The sequence below is a fragment of the Camelus bactrianus genome, chromosome 3, assembly GCF_048773025.1.
Source record: "Camelus bactrianus isolate YW-2024 breed Bactrian camel chromosome 3, ASM4877302v1, whole genome shotgun sequence".
Classification (NCBI taxonomy): Eukaryota; Metazoa; Chordata; class Mammalia; order Artiodactyla; family Camelidae; genus Camelus; species Camelus bactrianus.
This window is the reverse complement of record NC_133541.1, coordinates 28843003-28859131: the sequence shown is the minus strand read 5'-3', so window position 1 is coordinate 28859131 and position 16129 is coordinate 28843003. Positions and strand designations below refer to the sequence as shown.

Genomic DNA, 16129 nt, shown 5'->3' with positions numbered 1-16129 from the left:
TGTCATTGGTAATTTGATAGGGATTGCACTGAATCTTTAGATTGCCTTAGGTAGTATGGCCATTTTAGCAATATTGGTTTTCCAGTCCAAGAACACGGTGTATCTTTCCATCTGTTTGTGTCGTCTTCAATTTTTCATCAGTGTCTTACAGTTTTTGGAGTATAGGTCCTTTACCTATTTAGGTAGGTTTATTCCTAGGTATTTTTTTTTTTTAATGTAGTGTTGAATGGGATTGTTTCCTTAATTTCTTTCTGTTATTTCATTGTTAGTGTATAGACATGCAACTGATTTTTATATATTAATTTTGTATCCTGCAACTTTACTGAATTCATTGATGAGATCTAGTAGTGTTCTGGTAGCTTCTTTAGGATTTTCTGTGGGTATGTGATCTGCAAACAGTGACAGCTTTACTTTTTCTTTTCCAATTTAGATTCCTTTTATTTCTTTTTCTTCTCTGATTGCAGTGGCTAGGACTTCAAAACTATGTTGAACAAAAGTGGGCAAGAGTGAGCACCTTTGTCTTGTTCCTGATCTTAGGAGGAAATGCTTTCAGCTTTTCACCATTGAGTGTGATGTTAGCTATGGGTTTGTCAAATATGGCCTTTATTATGTTAAGTTATGGCCCTCTATGCCCACTTTCTGGACTGTTTTTTATCATAAATGGATGTTGAATTTTCGACCTGACTTTCTTAATAAATACACATTCTACTGGAGAATCAGTGTCACTAGAATTAGTATGAGTCAGGTGTTGGATGTCAACAGGCACTTTCAGCAGGTCCATGGCTCTGCTGTGTGGACTGTCCCAGCCTGTCTACCTGCAGCTGAGGACCAGTCATTAGGCCAAAGTATAATTTATAGGTTATTAATGCCAGTCCTGCCCACCATTAAAATATGCTGATATTTTAAGGAATTATTACTAATTTGACTTTAAGTGTGATTTTCTAGAAGGTATTACGGCTATATTAGAAAAAATAGAGCCCTTTTAGAGAAACACAAATATTTACAAATGAAATCATGTGATTTTCTTCAAAACAGTATCAGGAGGGAGAGTAAATAAGGGTATGAATGGGTTGAAACAGCCATGATTTAGTGGCTGTGGGAGCTAATGATAGTACATGATGGTTTGTTAAACTCTCCTTTTGTGTATATTTGAAATTCTCCATGTGTTTTTTTTTTTAATCCTAATAATTCTGACACACGAATACAGATTTCAAAGTTTCTGAGTAACACTTCTTAAAACAATGCTGTAAATGGCATATAGGGTTTAAGTATTGAGTTATTTGGTTATTTACAAACATGGGAGAGGAATGTGATATAAGCACAAAGCTGAGGTGTAGCCCAGCATTTCCTGTTGGTATGTTGTTACATTTCAGAAAGACGTCTTCGTTTGATTTAGGCCAGTGAGTCTCAAAGTTGAGTATACATCTGAATGTCTGGGAGCTAATGAAATGTATAGAGATTCCAGGCCTTGTGTCACAGAGGGTGAGGAGGTTCGGAGTGGTACCCAGGAATTTACATTTTTAGTATGCTTATGATGTGATTTATTGGCCGTACTAATTGTTAGATTTCCATTTCTTTCAGGTAGAGAAAACAAAATAATGCTATGGTGAAATGTTTTAATTAAGGCTCATTGCAACAAAAATGACTTCAAGGTTTTGTGCATTTTTTTAAAGAAAATCTTTACAAAGGATACTATTTACAAATCAGTCATCACTATCATTGATGCTCTGTGTACTTTTAAAGTTGCATCATGACAAAGCAACACAAAGAGGCTAAATGATAACGATACTGGCCCTAAAGTCTTCTCGAAACTATCAGACTCAAGATACTTGTTTGAAACTATGTTAGTACACAGCGAATTATTCCAGCAAAAGGCTTAGTTACATGTAAGGAAAAAGATGAAAAGCCTGAACAGAATCCTGATTTGTGTATATTTAGGTCAGTTGACAGCCACCTTCCTTTAAGCTGTGGTCCTTCTCTTTCTTAACAGTGTGGAAGGCACGGGGCAGGGTGTTTGGTACACAGGCAGTGTCACTTCCACCACAGCAAAGAAAAAGAAACTCCTATTTGTGCTTGTTTAGAAATGTGAGAAATTCTTAAGGGTTGATGGGGAGAAAGAAGAGAAAGGAACTCTTAACGTGACCTGAACACCCGTTACGCACCAGGTGCTTTGCATATATTTGTTCTAGGAGACAGAGCTGCTGTGAGCCATTATAGAAGTTCCCGCTGTTTAGCTTCTTACAGCTACATCTAAACAATGTCCAACAATGAGGTTTCATTCTGTTAGTATCATAGGAATATAAGGCAGTGAAGGTGTTACCTTGACCCAGACAACCTTTTGCAGAGTCCAAAGGATGCTCAGTGAAAATAGGTCATTTATATATTACAGTTCTTGAAAAGAAGAGGAACCATAAAATGTGAATGGAATTAACAACATCTTTTCCTTTCTTCTATTCTGAGGTAGTCATCAAAAATCGTGGTAGAAGACACATCGACTAAGTGGGAGTGCTATAATCCTGCCACTAAGGCCGGGGTTCCTTGCCAGTTCCACTCTTTGACTGTGGTAAACAGGACAGTCGTGGGGATCTCACTGGCTCATTCCCACATCTTATCCATTAGGTCAGGTCTAGGCCCCCAGTAGAGTTCATTTTACTGAATCAGTGAACTACAAATTATCACTTCAAGGCAAGTCTAAAATGTGTTTCAGTCTTAAACATCTGTGACTTCATTAAACACATCCAGAATAAATTAACATTGACAACTTATGCTCTAGTAACACATTTTCCGTGGCCTTTATTAAAGCCTTAAATCTAGTTCCTTTACCCTTAAGATAACTAAATGTGGGGTAAAACTAGATGGAAATACTTTCTTGCTAAAATCTGGACTTCTAGGACCAGAGCCACCCTGTCCAGTACTGAGTGGACGGGGTCTATCCCTATGCCAGGTGCCAGGCCTGCTGTTACAAAGGTGAGCCTGGAACACACAGCAGCAAGGTACACCTGTTCTCCCTTGATCCTGCCATTTCCACAGTGCGCATGCTCCAAGGAGGAATGTTAAGTTCCTCAGCTTCTGACCTTTGAAACCTAGGAAGATTATATAAGTTAGACCTGCCAGTGGTGACAGTTCACTGGGATTAAGCACCGAGGTATCTGGTGATGGAATGGTGCCGGCTGCGCTTCTCTTAGTGTCTGTGTAGCATAAGCATGTGAAGGGGGGGCACTGATTAGCGGTAGTGTTCACTTTGGTCTAAAGGGGTAGTCGAGGAGAGGCCGCTGTTCTCAGCTGGGGGAGGTGAGGCAAGACCCAGGGGAATGGCCATTTGCATTTTATACTCTGAACAGAGTACTGGCTCTGGTGGATTTGCTGGCAGACTGTCCTTGTCTCCAGACATCTGTGATGCCAGCTGGGATACATAATTCAAACTAGCTTCTCCGGCTGCAGTTTCTCCCAAGGAGTTCATGTAGTTTTTCTCTAGTGCCTTTAGTAAATTTTCAGGTGAAGTCAACGGTCCCGGCTGACCTGGTAGGGCCTCTGGGGTTACTGGGAAATGGCCACAAGAACCAGAGTCCGCAGCTGCCTCATTATAGGTTAAGTTCTCAAAACAGATGCAGGGTCCAGGGCCAGAGTAGTTCTTCTCTGCTGGGAGGAGGTAAAGATAGGCAGGCTTAGTAAATTCTGTTTCCGTGAGTGACTTGCTGGCACCTAAGAACTGTATCTTACTCCCTTCTGGCTTGTGTATAACTTCAATAGCATCTGGGACACAGTCGCTGACGTTCATTATTGTCAGGTGAGGGTTCTCCTGGAACAGAAACAAAAAACACGCAATGGTAATGTGTGTGTGTATCACAGTATATGAAATACATGACATGCACTTAGAGCTTCCATTTTTTGTGTGTTTTATCCTGGTCACAAGCTAATTGGAGGTGGTGTTGAAAACCAAAAGATACCCTCTGACAGAGGAAATCAGAGCTGCGTTCACCCATTTCATGGCTATGGGAACAGAGGTGGCTTTTGCTTTGTTCTATCTTCCTGAGATCTAGGAAAGTATGATTACTACAGCCCCAACCCTGGGTTAGTCTTTAATATTGTCTCCATACAGTTTCCCAACATTTACCTTGGACTTTATTAATGACAGGACGTTGCTCTTGTAAGGGTCTGGAATGTCAGGGTAACACTTCTCCTTCATCCTAGGAAAGCAGTGAGAATTAGACTGAATTTTGCAATATAGTGGAGTGGTTAAGAGCGAGAAATCTAGAGTCGGATTCCTGGGTTCTAATCCTTGCGCTGTGGCTCATTAACAGTGTAACCCTTAAGCAAGCTCTTTCATCCTTCTGTGCTTTAACTTCCACCGTGGTTCAACGGAGATGATGATGGTGGTTATGGGGGTACTGTAAGGGTAAGTGAATTATTATATGTGAAGCACTTAGAACACTGCCAAGCACATAGTCAGTGAAATATAAACATTAGCTGTTGCTATCAAAACCATTCTGCAATATTTTAAGTGGTTGTTTTCCTTGTGTATCAACTTACTGCTTATCTGTGGATAAATAAGGATTTTTAAATGTTCATATTTTTATCTAATCCTCCTTTGTCCTTTCCTTTTCAGCACTTTTCCTCATATTATCCAGTGTGAGTTCTATCTTATTAAACTCCTTTCTATATTTTTCTTTGACTCTCCTCTTGATAAAAATTTCCCCACACACTTACCACTGACTTTTTAGGTAGCAAGTGATCATGATGAGCAAAACGCAGACGATCATGGGGAGGATGATGCGTATGAGTATATGGGCTGGAGGAGGAGAAAGAAAGGGATGTTTTTCATGAGTACTTTTTCCTAAAAGGAATACAAGTAAGTAAGTTTTACATGTTAATTAATCCTCAAACTCTATTTGTGCAAGATTCAATATGAATTCCGCCTGACCGGGGGGAGGGGAAGGGGACACCAACCAACCAACCAACCAACTCTGGGAACCATTTGCCCTCAACACTTGTGACCCAAATGCATTACCTCTTCTGACAAATTGGATCATCACTCCCAGTTCTTCACTCCCTCCCTGTGGGAGAATTATACTCCACACCCTTGGGGAGTGGGGGCTCTGCCACGTGACTTGGTTCGGCCAGTGGAAGGTGAGTAGTTGTCATGCTGGTAGCTGCTTTAAGCATACTTATAGTTGGCTTTCTCTCTGGTGCTCCTGTGAGCCACCCTGAGAAGAGGTGGTCCCTCACAGCCACTGTCCCTTCAGCCTGAGACCCCATGGTAAAGCTGCCAGGAGCAAACCTAAACCTGCCTGAAGCCTGGAGTCCCGCCTAGCCCACCCTACATCAGCCAAGCCCGGAGCATCAAAAACAAGATTGGGTTTTGTGTGCTACTGAGATTTTGAGGTATTCTGTTACACGTCACAAATTGACTAATGCACCCCTTTCTTGTTAATCTCTGATAAAATTAGCCAAATAAGTCCTAACCAGAGATAATTATTCCATTTGTATTTCTCAGATACATCAATCTGTGCTCCATTTTCTTTAATGCCCATCTTCCTGTTCCCATGGCCCACAAGTCCACCAATGAATAGTTCAGCTGGCTTGGAAAACACCCTCTTTTACAAAAGCAAACCGCATAGGGGATGGGGGTTGGAGGCTGACAGTCATTCACATGGACAAGTATTTCTGTTCAATCCTCTTGCCACCCTGCCCTCTCCTCTCCCCAGCCCCAACCCCGCTGCCCTGGCATGAATGGGGCCTGACACAGGTGTGGTGGGTAACGCCAGAGTTTGGTCAGGGAGGGGGCCAGAACCTCCTGACGCCACCACTGAAGAATAAATACCTTGCTCTCAAGATCAGTACTTCTGATGCCTACAGTTGGTTTTAACATTTGGTTAAACCGTGGATTTATAATGTATCTGAGAACAAGCTGGGGATCTAACCCTAGTAGTTTCCAAACCTCAAAGTTTTGCTCAACTTTTTACTGATGCACAGCATGTGCTAAGTGTACAGCTCGATGAATTTCCACAAACTAAACACACCCCCCGTAACCAGTACTTGGATCGAGAAAAAGAACATGTCCAGCTTCCCCAGGGAGCACCCGGCGTCCCCATCAGGCATTCTCCCCTCCCAAGGTAACCCCCTTCTTGTCCTTCAGCCACCTAGATGGCCCTCGTCTCCTGTCCTCTAGACGCGGAGTCATGCCGCGAGGGCGGGCCTGCCTTCTGTCACTCGGCACTGCCCCTGTGACTTCTCCGCACTGTTTGTGTAGCTGTGGACCTCACTCTCATGGCTGTAATCAGGCAGCAATTTATTTTCCTTCTCCATAATAATCAACGTAGTCAACAGAGTCATAGCCAAGGCTAAGGAGGTTTAGTGTGAATAAAGGAGAAAAATGAAACCCAGAAAATATACCTGGGATAAAGGTAATTATATGTATTATCTGTGTGTGTGTGTCTGTGTGTGTAACACACACACCTCTACCAGCCGAGTAAATACCAAAGCTGGAACAAAAATAGCCTGGAAATTTAAAATTCACTCCAAAATGGTAAGCCTGCTCAAGTAGTATGAATTGTTGACCAAAATCTTGAACTGGCTCTGAGAGCTCTGGCCTTTGGCTGAGAGCCCCCAGGTGATGTTTCAGGCTAGCAGTGATCAGTGTTGAGGGCGCCAGGCTGCCACTGCGGTCATGAGCATCCTCATCACGAGTCAGGGCACCCAGGGCCAGCAGCTCTGTGTGCCTAGAGGGGCCACCCTATCCCCGCAGCTCCGCCTTCAGCCCCACCCTGCACGGAGGGCAGTAGGTAACTCAGGCAGACATTTTAGCCTGTTTGTTTTTCACGGAGGATTATCTCAAAAGGTCCCTTCCTGCGTGGACCTTCCATGAGTCCCTATTTGCCACCTACCTTCTCCTGCTTCCTCCCCCACCTTCCTGTTTGTTGGTGGTCAGGGTTTTCTGGGAGAATCTTACTGACCAGGAACCAGTTTCTGCCATTCTTCCCCCTCCCTCTTCTTTCTCCATCTTTCAAGCCAAATACGTTTTGAAAGGATGGCTCTCTTTATCTCACCCTTTCTCCACCAAATCTGCAAACCCAGGGTTTGTGAACCAACACTACCTGCCCCACCGCACCATCTAGTGCCCCCCAAGGGGCAAAGTCAGGAAGCAAGTAATTTACCAAGTCATTCACCACCGAGGGACACCAGCCAGAAAGTCTGGTTGCAGGAAAACACCCCTGCCCCACCCCGTGCCCCCTCGCAAGACAGAACAGGGCTCTTCCGAGGTCAACACTAAAATACTCGATCTGTGATTTTCAAACTATTCCGGGACTGAGTTCCAGAGAAGTGCCTCAGGGGCCACTGTGAGAAGCAAGAGGAAGCTCCCAGGTCATAGGTCAGTTGGATTAGCTTCACTCATCTGTTTCATGTAGTGGGATTCTGTGTCGCATTTTTTTTTCTTTTGCGAAACAATTTCATGAAGAGAAAGAAAGAGACAAAGACAGAAAGGCAGAGAAGAAAGGTTTAAAAATTCCTGATCTAGACAAAGCCCACGGCCATGTGCTAGTTTCCCAGGAACCCCTAAAGGAAGAGTTCTGATTTGGAAAAACTCACAGTATTCATCTGGGGTCGTGACCTTTGTGAAGGCGTCCAGGGGGCCGCTGCCAGCACTTGTGTATGGGGTGACGAGAAACTCGTAGACGGATTCTGGCTGTAAGTTTTCCATAACAAATGTTTTTTGTTCTGGGTTGTCGATTCTGTGTTGGCAACAAGCTGACTTATCTGTGGTTTTCAAAAAAAAATTTTTTTTCAAGAAGAAAAAATTCTTAAGAGTGTGTTAGAAATCTTGTGAGAGAGTTGGGCACTGATACTCATGTTGACTCAGCACTGCCAACAATTCTAAACCAGCCTCCAATATGAAATCCTAATTTCATCACACCGGGGACACTGGCCAAGTGTTCAGGAGAGAGCAAGGAAAGCCAACACTCCACCAAAGGATTTCACTCTTCCCGGGGAGCACGCAAATCTGCAAGCGAGAGTAATCACTTGCAAGAGCTACTTCAAATGCATTGTGGTAAGTTTGAACAAAGTCAAAGAAAATAAGGTTAGCCAGGAAATTTCCTAAGTGGGAAGTTTTCTTAAGGAGCTTCAAGTGCTTCTAGAAATATCAGGCCACATTGTCTTTAAGGAAAAAATCTTGGCCCCCGTCATTTTGTCCACCCTACTAATCTGTTTAAGAATAGCATTCAACCATAAAAGCACAGGAGCGTAGGGTTCATCCTGGCCACGGGATGGCAGGCAGTCTTTCCAATGATTTCAAATAATGAGATCTTGAAACTGTAAAGAAACCTAAAAAAAGTTACCTGGAAGAGTTGCCTTTTTGAACCCCGGGTGGCACTCCTTCTCTGCCTTGGATCTCAGGTAGACATAGTACCCTTGTATAAAACCGGGCTGGGAGTCAGTGGAATAGTCCTTCCAACTCAGAGTGAAAGAGTGGGAGGTCAAGTTACTCACGACCACTTGAGGGTTGTCTGAAGGAGCTAGGGAAGGAAGTGGCGATGATGTAAGAGCCAGGGTTTGGAAACAGTCTCAGAGTACTCATGTAAACCAGGAGCGGAGCCACAGCCAAGCCCGGGGATGCTCACACCAAGTGAAGGAGCCATCTTTTTCTCTGGGGGCGCGGGAGGGGTATGCCTTGACGTAGTGGGTGGGAGCTGGCAAGGGGATGGGTAAGCGTCTTAAGTCTTGCCTCTCAGATGTAGAAATGGATGCCCAGAGAGGCTCAGTAACTTGTGTGAAGTCATACAGCGAGAAAGAGAATAAAGGCTTTCCTAGACTTCACCCTTCTCCTGAATTCTAAACAGTATTTGAGAGCACGAACTGCAAGTGGAAGGAACGGGGCGGGGGAGGAAGGGTGATGTTGGAGGAGGTGAGGGCGGATCTGAAGAACTCTAGTTCTCAGGCTGTGGTAACGCACCGCTGTCAGAGCGTCACTGAAGAATCGGGACGCGTTTATCCTGAAGGCTTCCGCGAGCCTGTGTCCGCACAGACGCGGGTGCACACCTGGCGTATGCCGCCGGCACACGCACCAACACACCCCTCCCGCCTGTCTCGGGCAGCTCCTACCAAACGGGGAACCCCGAGACCTGATCTGATCGGTGCGCGACAACGGAGGACCCAGCCGCCTGGCTTCCAGGGGGCGTGATTCTGGGATGCCGAGAAGGTGCTCTAGCCCCCCCGCCCCCCACGCTGCTGGTGGCATCGTGGCACAGGTTCTGGGGGCGGCAATGTAACAGTATCTATCAAAAGTCTTAAAAATTGTAAAATTGTATTTAAGAAGTTCAAACATCTTGGCTCAAGTATTCTACCTCTAAGACTTCATTTAAAAACCATTATCGTGGCAATGGACAAAGATTTAACTAAATTGATGGTAGTCAGGGTATGAGAGATTCAACCAAGTAAAAAGAAAGACTGAGTATTTGAGACTGGAAGATAACTGAGGGTGGATTTTAGCTTTTAGTTGAAAAATACTGTAATTATCCTAAATGTCCTATGACATACGCAAACCACAAGGCACGTGCAGTCATAAAAAATGATACAGTTAAGTAATATTTAGTGATACAAGTCAAAAAGCACTTTACAAACTGTACAGAGTAAGATCCCATTTTTATTTAAAATGTGTATCTGTACAGAGAAAGGATACACATAAAATGTTATTAACTCTGGATATTTACCTTTAGGTGACAAAGCTAGCAATGGTTTTTGTCTTCTTTTGTATAACATTTTATAATATATTATATTACAATATATTAGTTATATTTTTAATAAAAATGTTTTACAGTTGTATGATTAAAAATAATTTTAAAATAAACTCCAATTATCAGAGTAAATGGGACACTGAAAATTAGGAAAGGTGTTGAAATCTTCCTAAACGCAAAGCAAAGAGTCTCTGGATTGTTCTGAACAAGTTTGCCCATGAGACATTAAATGCTTTAAACTTACCCAGTTCCTTCAAGTATCCTGCCTTTTTCTCCAATAAATAAGCCATCCTTTCTGTAGAAATTTCATAAATTCTGAAGTTGTAACGAACCCCTGGTCTAAAAGCACCTAGAGAAGGAAAACGAGATTTTCAGTAACACAGAATGACATTCTCTTTACTTCTGAAGAGAAGAAGAGTGAAAAATGAATTTGTGTCTTTGTAATAATTTCCTCCTTAAGGTTTCTGCCTTTCATCCCCACTGTGTTCCCTCCTTCTGCTGAGCCTTGGAATTCTCCATCATTTCCGACGACACCTGGGGGCTGTCCTTTACATCGTCCTCTCCTCAAGAGCTCTGAGACACGCCCTTATCCAGGTGTAGGAAACTGGGTGCAGAATTTGACTAAGTCCTGTAAAACTCTCCTTTGACTCCAAATCCCCTGCCAATGACTTCTCCTTTCCCATGAAGGCCAGGCATCTGGAAGGTTTGCTTCCGCAAACTCATCCCTCACATGGCGCCTCTGCAGTCCACCCTCAGCACCCACCAGGCCACTGACACTGCTCAAGCCAAGACTCCTCACTCCCCAAGGGCAGCTGGATGCCTTCCAGTGGCCTCTGTCAACCACCCTCTGGACCAGATGATACCCACATTTTTATCTAAGCCCAGCAGATGGCGCCACCAACCCTCTGCTGAAGCCACAAACCCAGGCTCCTCTGGCTGCTACACTAGCAATCTTGAAATTACAAATCTAACGTGGGAGATAGGAGACCAAGTTCTACGCGTTCCACTGAAATCAAAAGACTTGATGATCGATTCCCATCAGGTCTACGTCTACGTCTCCCAAATCCATAAGCTTCTTTGCTTTTGTAAGAGCTCTCAGGACAACTATTATGCTGTCTCTCTGCCATTCACCTGGGACTGCTGAGCTAGAGGAACAAATTCAAGAACATCGTGAACACCTATCCCAGCATTAGGTCTGGATATTCTCTGTAAAAGTAGATTTAAAGATGCAATCTTAGGTCACATCATTGCAAAATCTGAACTCCTAGGACCCATGCTGGATGTGTAATTTCAGTTTTACTGGTTGAGCACAAAGTATCTTTGAGATGGTCCAGAAATCCTAGTTGAACTTGCTGCCAGGTGGATGGAGCGAGATGGTAACACGGAAAGTTCTCTTTACCCGAGCTGATGACTGTGCTTGTGGTATTGGAGCTGAGGTTTTTCCACTGGAGATCACAGGGCAGATCCTGGGGATGGTCACACCACTCCACCACGTAGCCAATGGCCTTTCCGGATTGGGGTTTCCAAGACACAGAAAATCCATCCTCTGTACCATTAACTCTTTCTTCTTCAACCTCTTCTGTACATTAGAAATAGGGCAATGCTTCAGATTTAATTTGTTGTACATTTTGCCAAAGTATCGAAAGAAGAAAAGAAATCTGAACAAGCAGTCTGTCTAGCAGGTAAGAGCCCTACCACTTCAGTTGCTGCGGGGCCTGGGGTGGAGGCGGGAGGGACAGGTTTTCTTTTTTTCCTGAGTGTTTTTCTGCCTCTCACTTACCAGCAGAATTTCACACCTGCCCTTCAGATGCCCTTGTTCTGACCTGCTGAGACCCAAAGGGAAGTCAGCCCCTAAAACAAGGAACAGCAAACCACCGCTAGCAGGACAAATCCAGCCTCCAAAGCTTGTTTTTATAGGACCCTTGAGCGAAGAATGGTTTTACAATTTATAAAGAGTTGTAAAAACACAAACAAACGAAGAATATAGAATATGGAATGGAGAACATCTGGCCTACAAAGCCCCGATTACTTACTATCTGCCCTTAAACCAAAAAGGTTGCTGATCCTTGACCAAGGGCTGTGTCTGGTACTTGATCTGCTTTAAAAAATTATCTGCTGAATGAATGACTAATTCAGCTTAACTCCCCCACATAATGCTGGCTGCCCCTGAACTAACTGCTGTCTCTGAGATGTCAGGGGTAGAAACTGAGGTGACTGCAGAGGAAAAAAAGAAAAAACACTTCAGAGGTGGACTAAGTCGGATTATGCAAGGATGGGCACGCTACTTATGACCTGGACGCCACCTCAGTGTATTTTATGTGCCAGGGCAGTTTTCCTAAGATCTGACAATTAGAAAAAGGGTGACACTCAAAATTTACCTGTTGTTTATCTGCAATTCAAGTTTAACTGGGCATCCTGTATTTTATCTGGCAATTCTAATGAATGCTGAACATTGATATGAAAGCCAGGTGCTACTAAATATTTTAGGGCACCAAATTGTCCAGCTGGCAGCACCCAAAGGAATGTGTAGCCCAAGGTATAAGGCAAGGGGTTCCCCATTTAATAAATGCAAATCATATTTCGTAAGCCACAAAGCATGTTCAGACCAACTCTAACTCTCAGTTAGGACTATGTGTTGATGTTACATTTATTTGAATAAATCTGAGATCACTTCCCAAGTTTGTGGGCAAATCTCCGGGGCAGAAATGTCCTGAACTACGACTGAAATCTTCCCACACTGAGGACTGTCCTAGGAAACCGCGGACATGCCTGGACCTAAAGCAGATAACTGTCAGTGTTTGCCAGCTAGATCTTTTGTCTCCCCAAATACTCTTTCCAATTTCTCCATTTCTACCTCATAACACCATCCACGTCTTCCTAGAGAAACAAAACAAAACAAAACAAACTCACCATTTCCAGGGTCCCCAGAAACGACAATCACAGAAGCAGGAGACGGGCCCGCACTGTTGAGAGCTGTGACGTGGATCTGGTAGGAGTCCTGGTCAAGGGTCAGTTCTGTGCCGTTGGCCGTGGCCGGAACGGAGTGGACCTCTAACCCGGATAGTCTGTCTAGATTTTCTACAGTGACATTGTAGGACAGGATCTTCCCGTTGGCGTGCAATTTTGATAGGGGCTGAAAAAGATATTGATAATCATTTCAAAATGCTTAGTTTTCTTAATTAATGGGAAGGCTTTCTCACCGAGTGTTTTTTCAAATCCAGGCTAAGGAGTCCCCTTTTCTCTTGATTTCTGCCTAGGTCCCTCTTCTCTGGACACAATCTCCTTTTGAACTCACCCCAAAACGGTCCTATTTTTTACTCAGTTTGGTTAGAATAGAATGTCTGATTTCAAGCTTGGCTTAGAGGGTTATTTTCTCTATTAAACTATTTTAATTTGCTCTGTGTGTGTGTGTGTGTAAGGCAACTGAGGGACAGAAAAGATGAAAAAGTAATTAAGCAAACAGGGTCTCATGCAGGCACGTTAGTCAAGGTTGAAGGACAAGACTGATCTTATATTACAGGTTTTCAGCTTGACTTACAACTTTTAAATGTAAATCCTCTGACATATTTAAATATTCATGACACGTAAGTGTGGTCTGCGCCTCTCCACTTAGCCTCCGACCCTGGGCCCTGCAAATGTCAGGCGCAGGCCTGAGGGGAGGTGACGGAGATGCGGGTTCTAACAATCAGAGCTGGCCATCCAGGCCATGGGCGGCCAAGGAAGGAGTTAGCAGGGACGTGGATGTGGGGAAGGTAGGAAATTCTATTGGATGCGTGTGAAGTTCCGTCCTAATCAGAAGGCTGCACCAATACCCAGTTCCGGTGAAAGACACAGCACTAAGCAAAAACCTGTCTTTTTGAATCTGTGCGTCTTACCTTCCAGAATAAAGTCACAGTAGGACGTCCTGACACCGACTTCACATTTCTCCAGACATCGAGAGCCTCTGAGGGAGCTGAAATCAACCAAAGAGAAGCTCTTGGGTCACAATATGCATGTAAAGCAATACATCCAACCTTTCCCTGGTGCGGTCGACAAAGCGACGACGGCCTGTCCCAGCTGAGGCCTGCCTCTCACTGTTCCACTCTGTGGCTTCTACGCCTCACTCGGGGCACACGCAGGTGCTTTACAAAAGGTCTGCTACATCTGAATGGGACATCACACTGGGCCTTTAGGAACCTCAAGCCTCAGAGCTTCTGGAAGCTACCAAGGAATTTTGGAATCATGTATCAGTCCAATTTGAGGAGGTTAGTTAGGTTAATTTCCCAGTTTAGCAATTTCTAGGAGCAGCAGACCATTACCACTTCCTTGCCCCATTTGTGAAGGTTGTAATGGAGGCACTTCATCGGGGAGCCCGGGCCCTGCACACAGGCTGGCCCCTTGCTGGAGTCATAGCTGGACGAGCGCCCCCCAGCTCCCGGCCTGAGCCTGGGGCAGCTGCCTGCATGTGGACCCTCAGGGCACTGGCTACACGCCTCCCCCAGTCATGACTCTCATCACTCTGTTGTTCTAGAAGAGCTTTCCTCCTTGTCTTTCCTGCCAGTAAACTGTAGCACAAGTGATTTGTGATTTGATTCAACACATCTCTGTGCAGGAAGAGTTGATTTTGGAACATAACACATAGAGACTTAACTGTTTTATAAAAAAAATAGTTTGCAATTTCCAATCATTGAAATTTAAGTCAGTCCTTTTTTTTTTTTCCATTTAGTTGCTGACACTTTCTACTTGACTTAAAGGTGACCCTCTGTTTTAAAAATCTGTGAAAGGCAGATTTCAATTTGCTGTATAAGCCATCAGAGAAGCCAATATTAAGTCAAAAACTTATTGAAATACTCAGGCACAATATGGAATCCCAAGTTCAATGCAAAATCTTCAGCTGGTTTATAAACTGCTACTTGCAAGAAAAGAGAACAGCAGCGCAGCTGACGGTGCTCCACATTTCTGTCAATATAACTTCTCCCGTGGTGTCACTTAGCTCTGCCCACTATGGCTCTGCTTATGCAGGATTATAATACACATAAACTCTGCCATTTCCAGCATCAAGCAAAGTGTTATCAGAGGTTAAAAAAAAAATCTATAGATTCACCATCTTGTCATCATCAAATGCACACTTGTTATTTTCAGTTTATTAGACTATAATCTAAAAGAAACAACTTACTAAAAACACTACCCTTTTGTCATTTTCCCCTTGCACTAAATTTTAGGTATAATATTGGAAGCAATTTGCAAAAAATCCCAAAGCAAAGCAGTAGTGATAAAGTAAACATTCTTTAATAAAACACAGCTAAGAAATAAACCACGTCACCATCAGGAACACGGATCTCAGTCACAGGGATTCTTGAGGGGTCTACACCCCTGAGGAAAGGGATGGGTCTTGGTGGGGTATGAGGGTGGGTGGGGACTGCAGACATGGAGAGGAGGCCGGCTGAGCGCCTCTGGTGACCGGCCCCGCCCCAGGTGTAGGTTTTGATGCACTTCGTGCCACCCCCCCATCAGAGTCGCTGGTTTAAAATGGTCCCTCCAGGCAGAAACACAAAGAGCCCTGCCAGCCTACAAACAAATAATAAGAGGAAATAAAATAAGTATATGTAATCTTTCCTTAGGCAGTAAAATTGTCAGGACTTGAATCAACAAGATCTCAAGGCTGTAATGACACCCCCAAGAGACAAAACGCAGAGCCCAGTCTGGTTGAGGGTGGAGCTCAGAGTCAGACAGCCCAGCCCGGTGTGAGCCACGGTCACAGCTCAGTCACTGGCTGGCGGGCAGTTAAACTCCTTCTCCTCATCTGCATGTCCTCATCTAGCCAGTGAGGAGACTAACGGGAACTTCTGCATGCAGGGAGGATTAAAGAGAACACCGTGAGCCCTGGGAGCTTGTCTGGCACATGCTACACACTCAGTAAATGGGAACCACTCTGGTACTACTGTTAGGTCTCTGCTGTTCATTAACTTGGCCAACCGGGCAAGTCTCCCTAGTCTATGGCCCAAGTTGCGTCAGGTAGACAGGGCCACAGTGTAATACTTTATTACCTGGAATTGGAAGGAGATGAAAGCAGGGCTGGGCCATTTAACCTCCTGAGGTCTATTTGAGGCCTTACACATAGTTATTTGGGAGAAAAGCTCCATGAATATTGAGGGAACGACCTCTGAGAGCATGACGGGAAGTTTGCTGTCACTGGAATCAACGACTCAACAATAGTGATTTAAGGTTCCAAATATCATTACATTTCCAAACACAGCCCAAGGCTGTTTGGTATGAGATCAGGGCTTTCCTCAGCAGGAACACTACTGTTTGTCCCTAATCCTGAATTAAAAGTCTATATTAATTGACACAGCCCCAGATCCAATGGGAATCCAGCAATACCAGTAGCTTAGAAACCATTTTCACAAAATCAAAGATGA

At 44.1% G+C, this 16129-nt stretch overlaps 1 protein-coding gene across 6 annotated transcripts in view; it reads right to left on the bottom strand.

Annotated features, from left to right (window-relative positions):
- Positions 1-1599: 1599 nt before the first annotated feature.
- Positions 1600-16129, bottom strand: part of OSMR (oncostatin M receptor) — a 52003-nt gene continuing 37473 nt past the window's right edge. For 4 of the 6 annotated variants that reach the window (XM_074357299.1, XM_010957113.3, XM_045518186.2 and 1 more), the window contains 9 exons: positions 13607-13683; positions 12642-12864; positions 11131-11310; positions 9976-10080; positions 8337-8513; positions 7588-7755; positions 4708-4789; positions 4115-4187; positions 1600-3799 (listed from right to left, as the gene is read on the bottom strand). In XM_074357299.1, the coding sequence (XP_074213400.1) occupies positions 3224-3799; positions 4115-4187; positions 4708-4789; positions 7588-7755; positions 8337-8513; positions 9976-10080; positions 11131-11310; positions 12642-12864; positions 13607-13683 (1661 nt within the window). In that variant the 3' untranslated portion in view covers positions 1600-3223. Of the gene's footprint in view, positions 3800-4114; positions 4188-4707; positions 4790-7587; positions 7756-8336; positions 8514-9975; positions 10081-11130; positions 11311-12641; positions 12865-13606; positions 13684-14218; positions 15279-16129 lie in introns of those variants that run through there. The other 2 variants (XM_074357302.1, XM_074357318.1) reach the window with 2 other exon arrangements.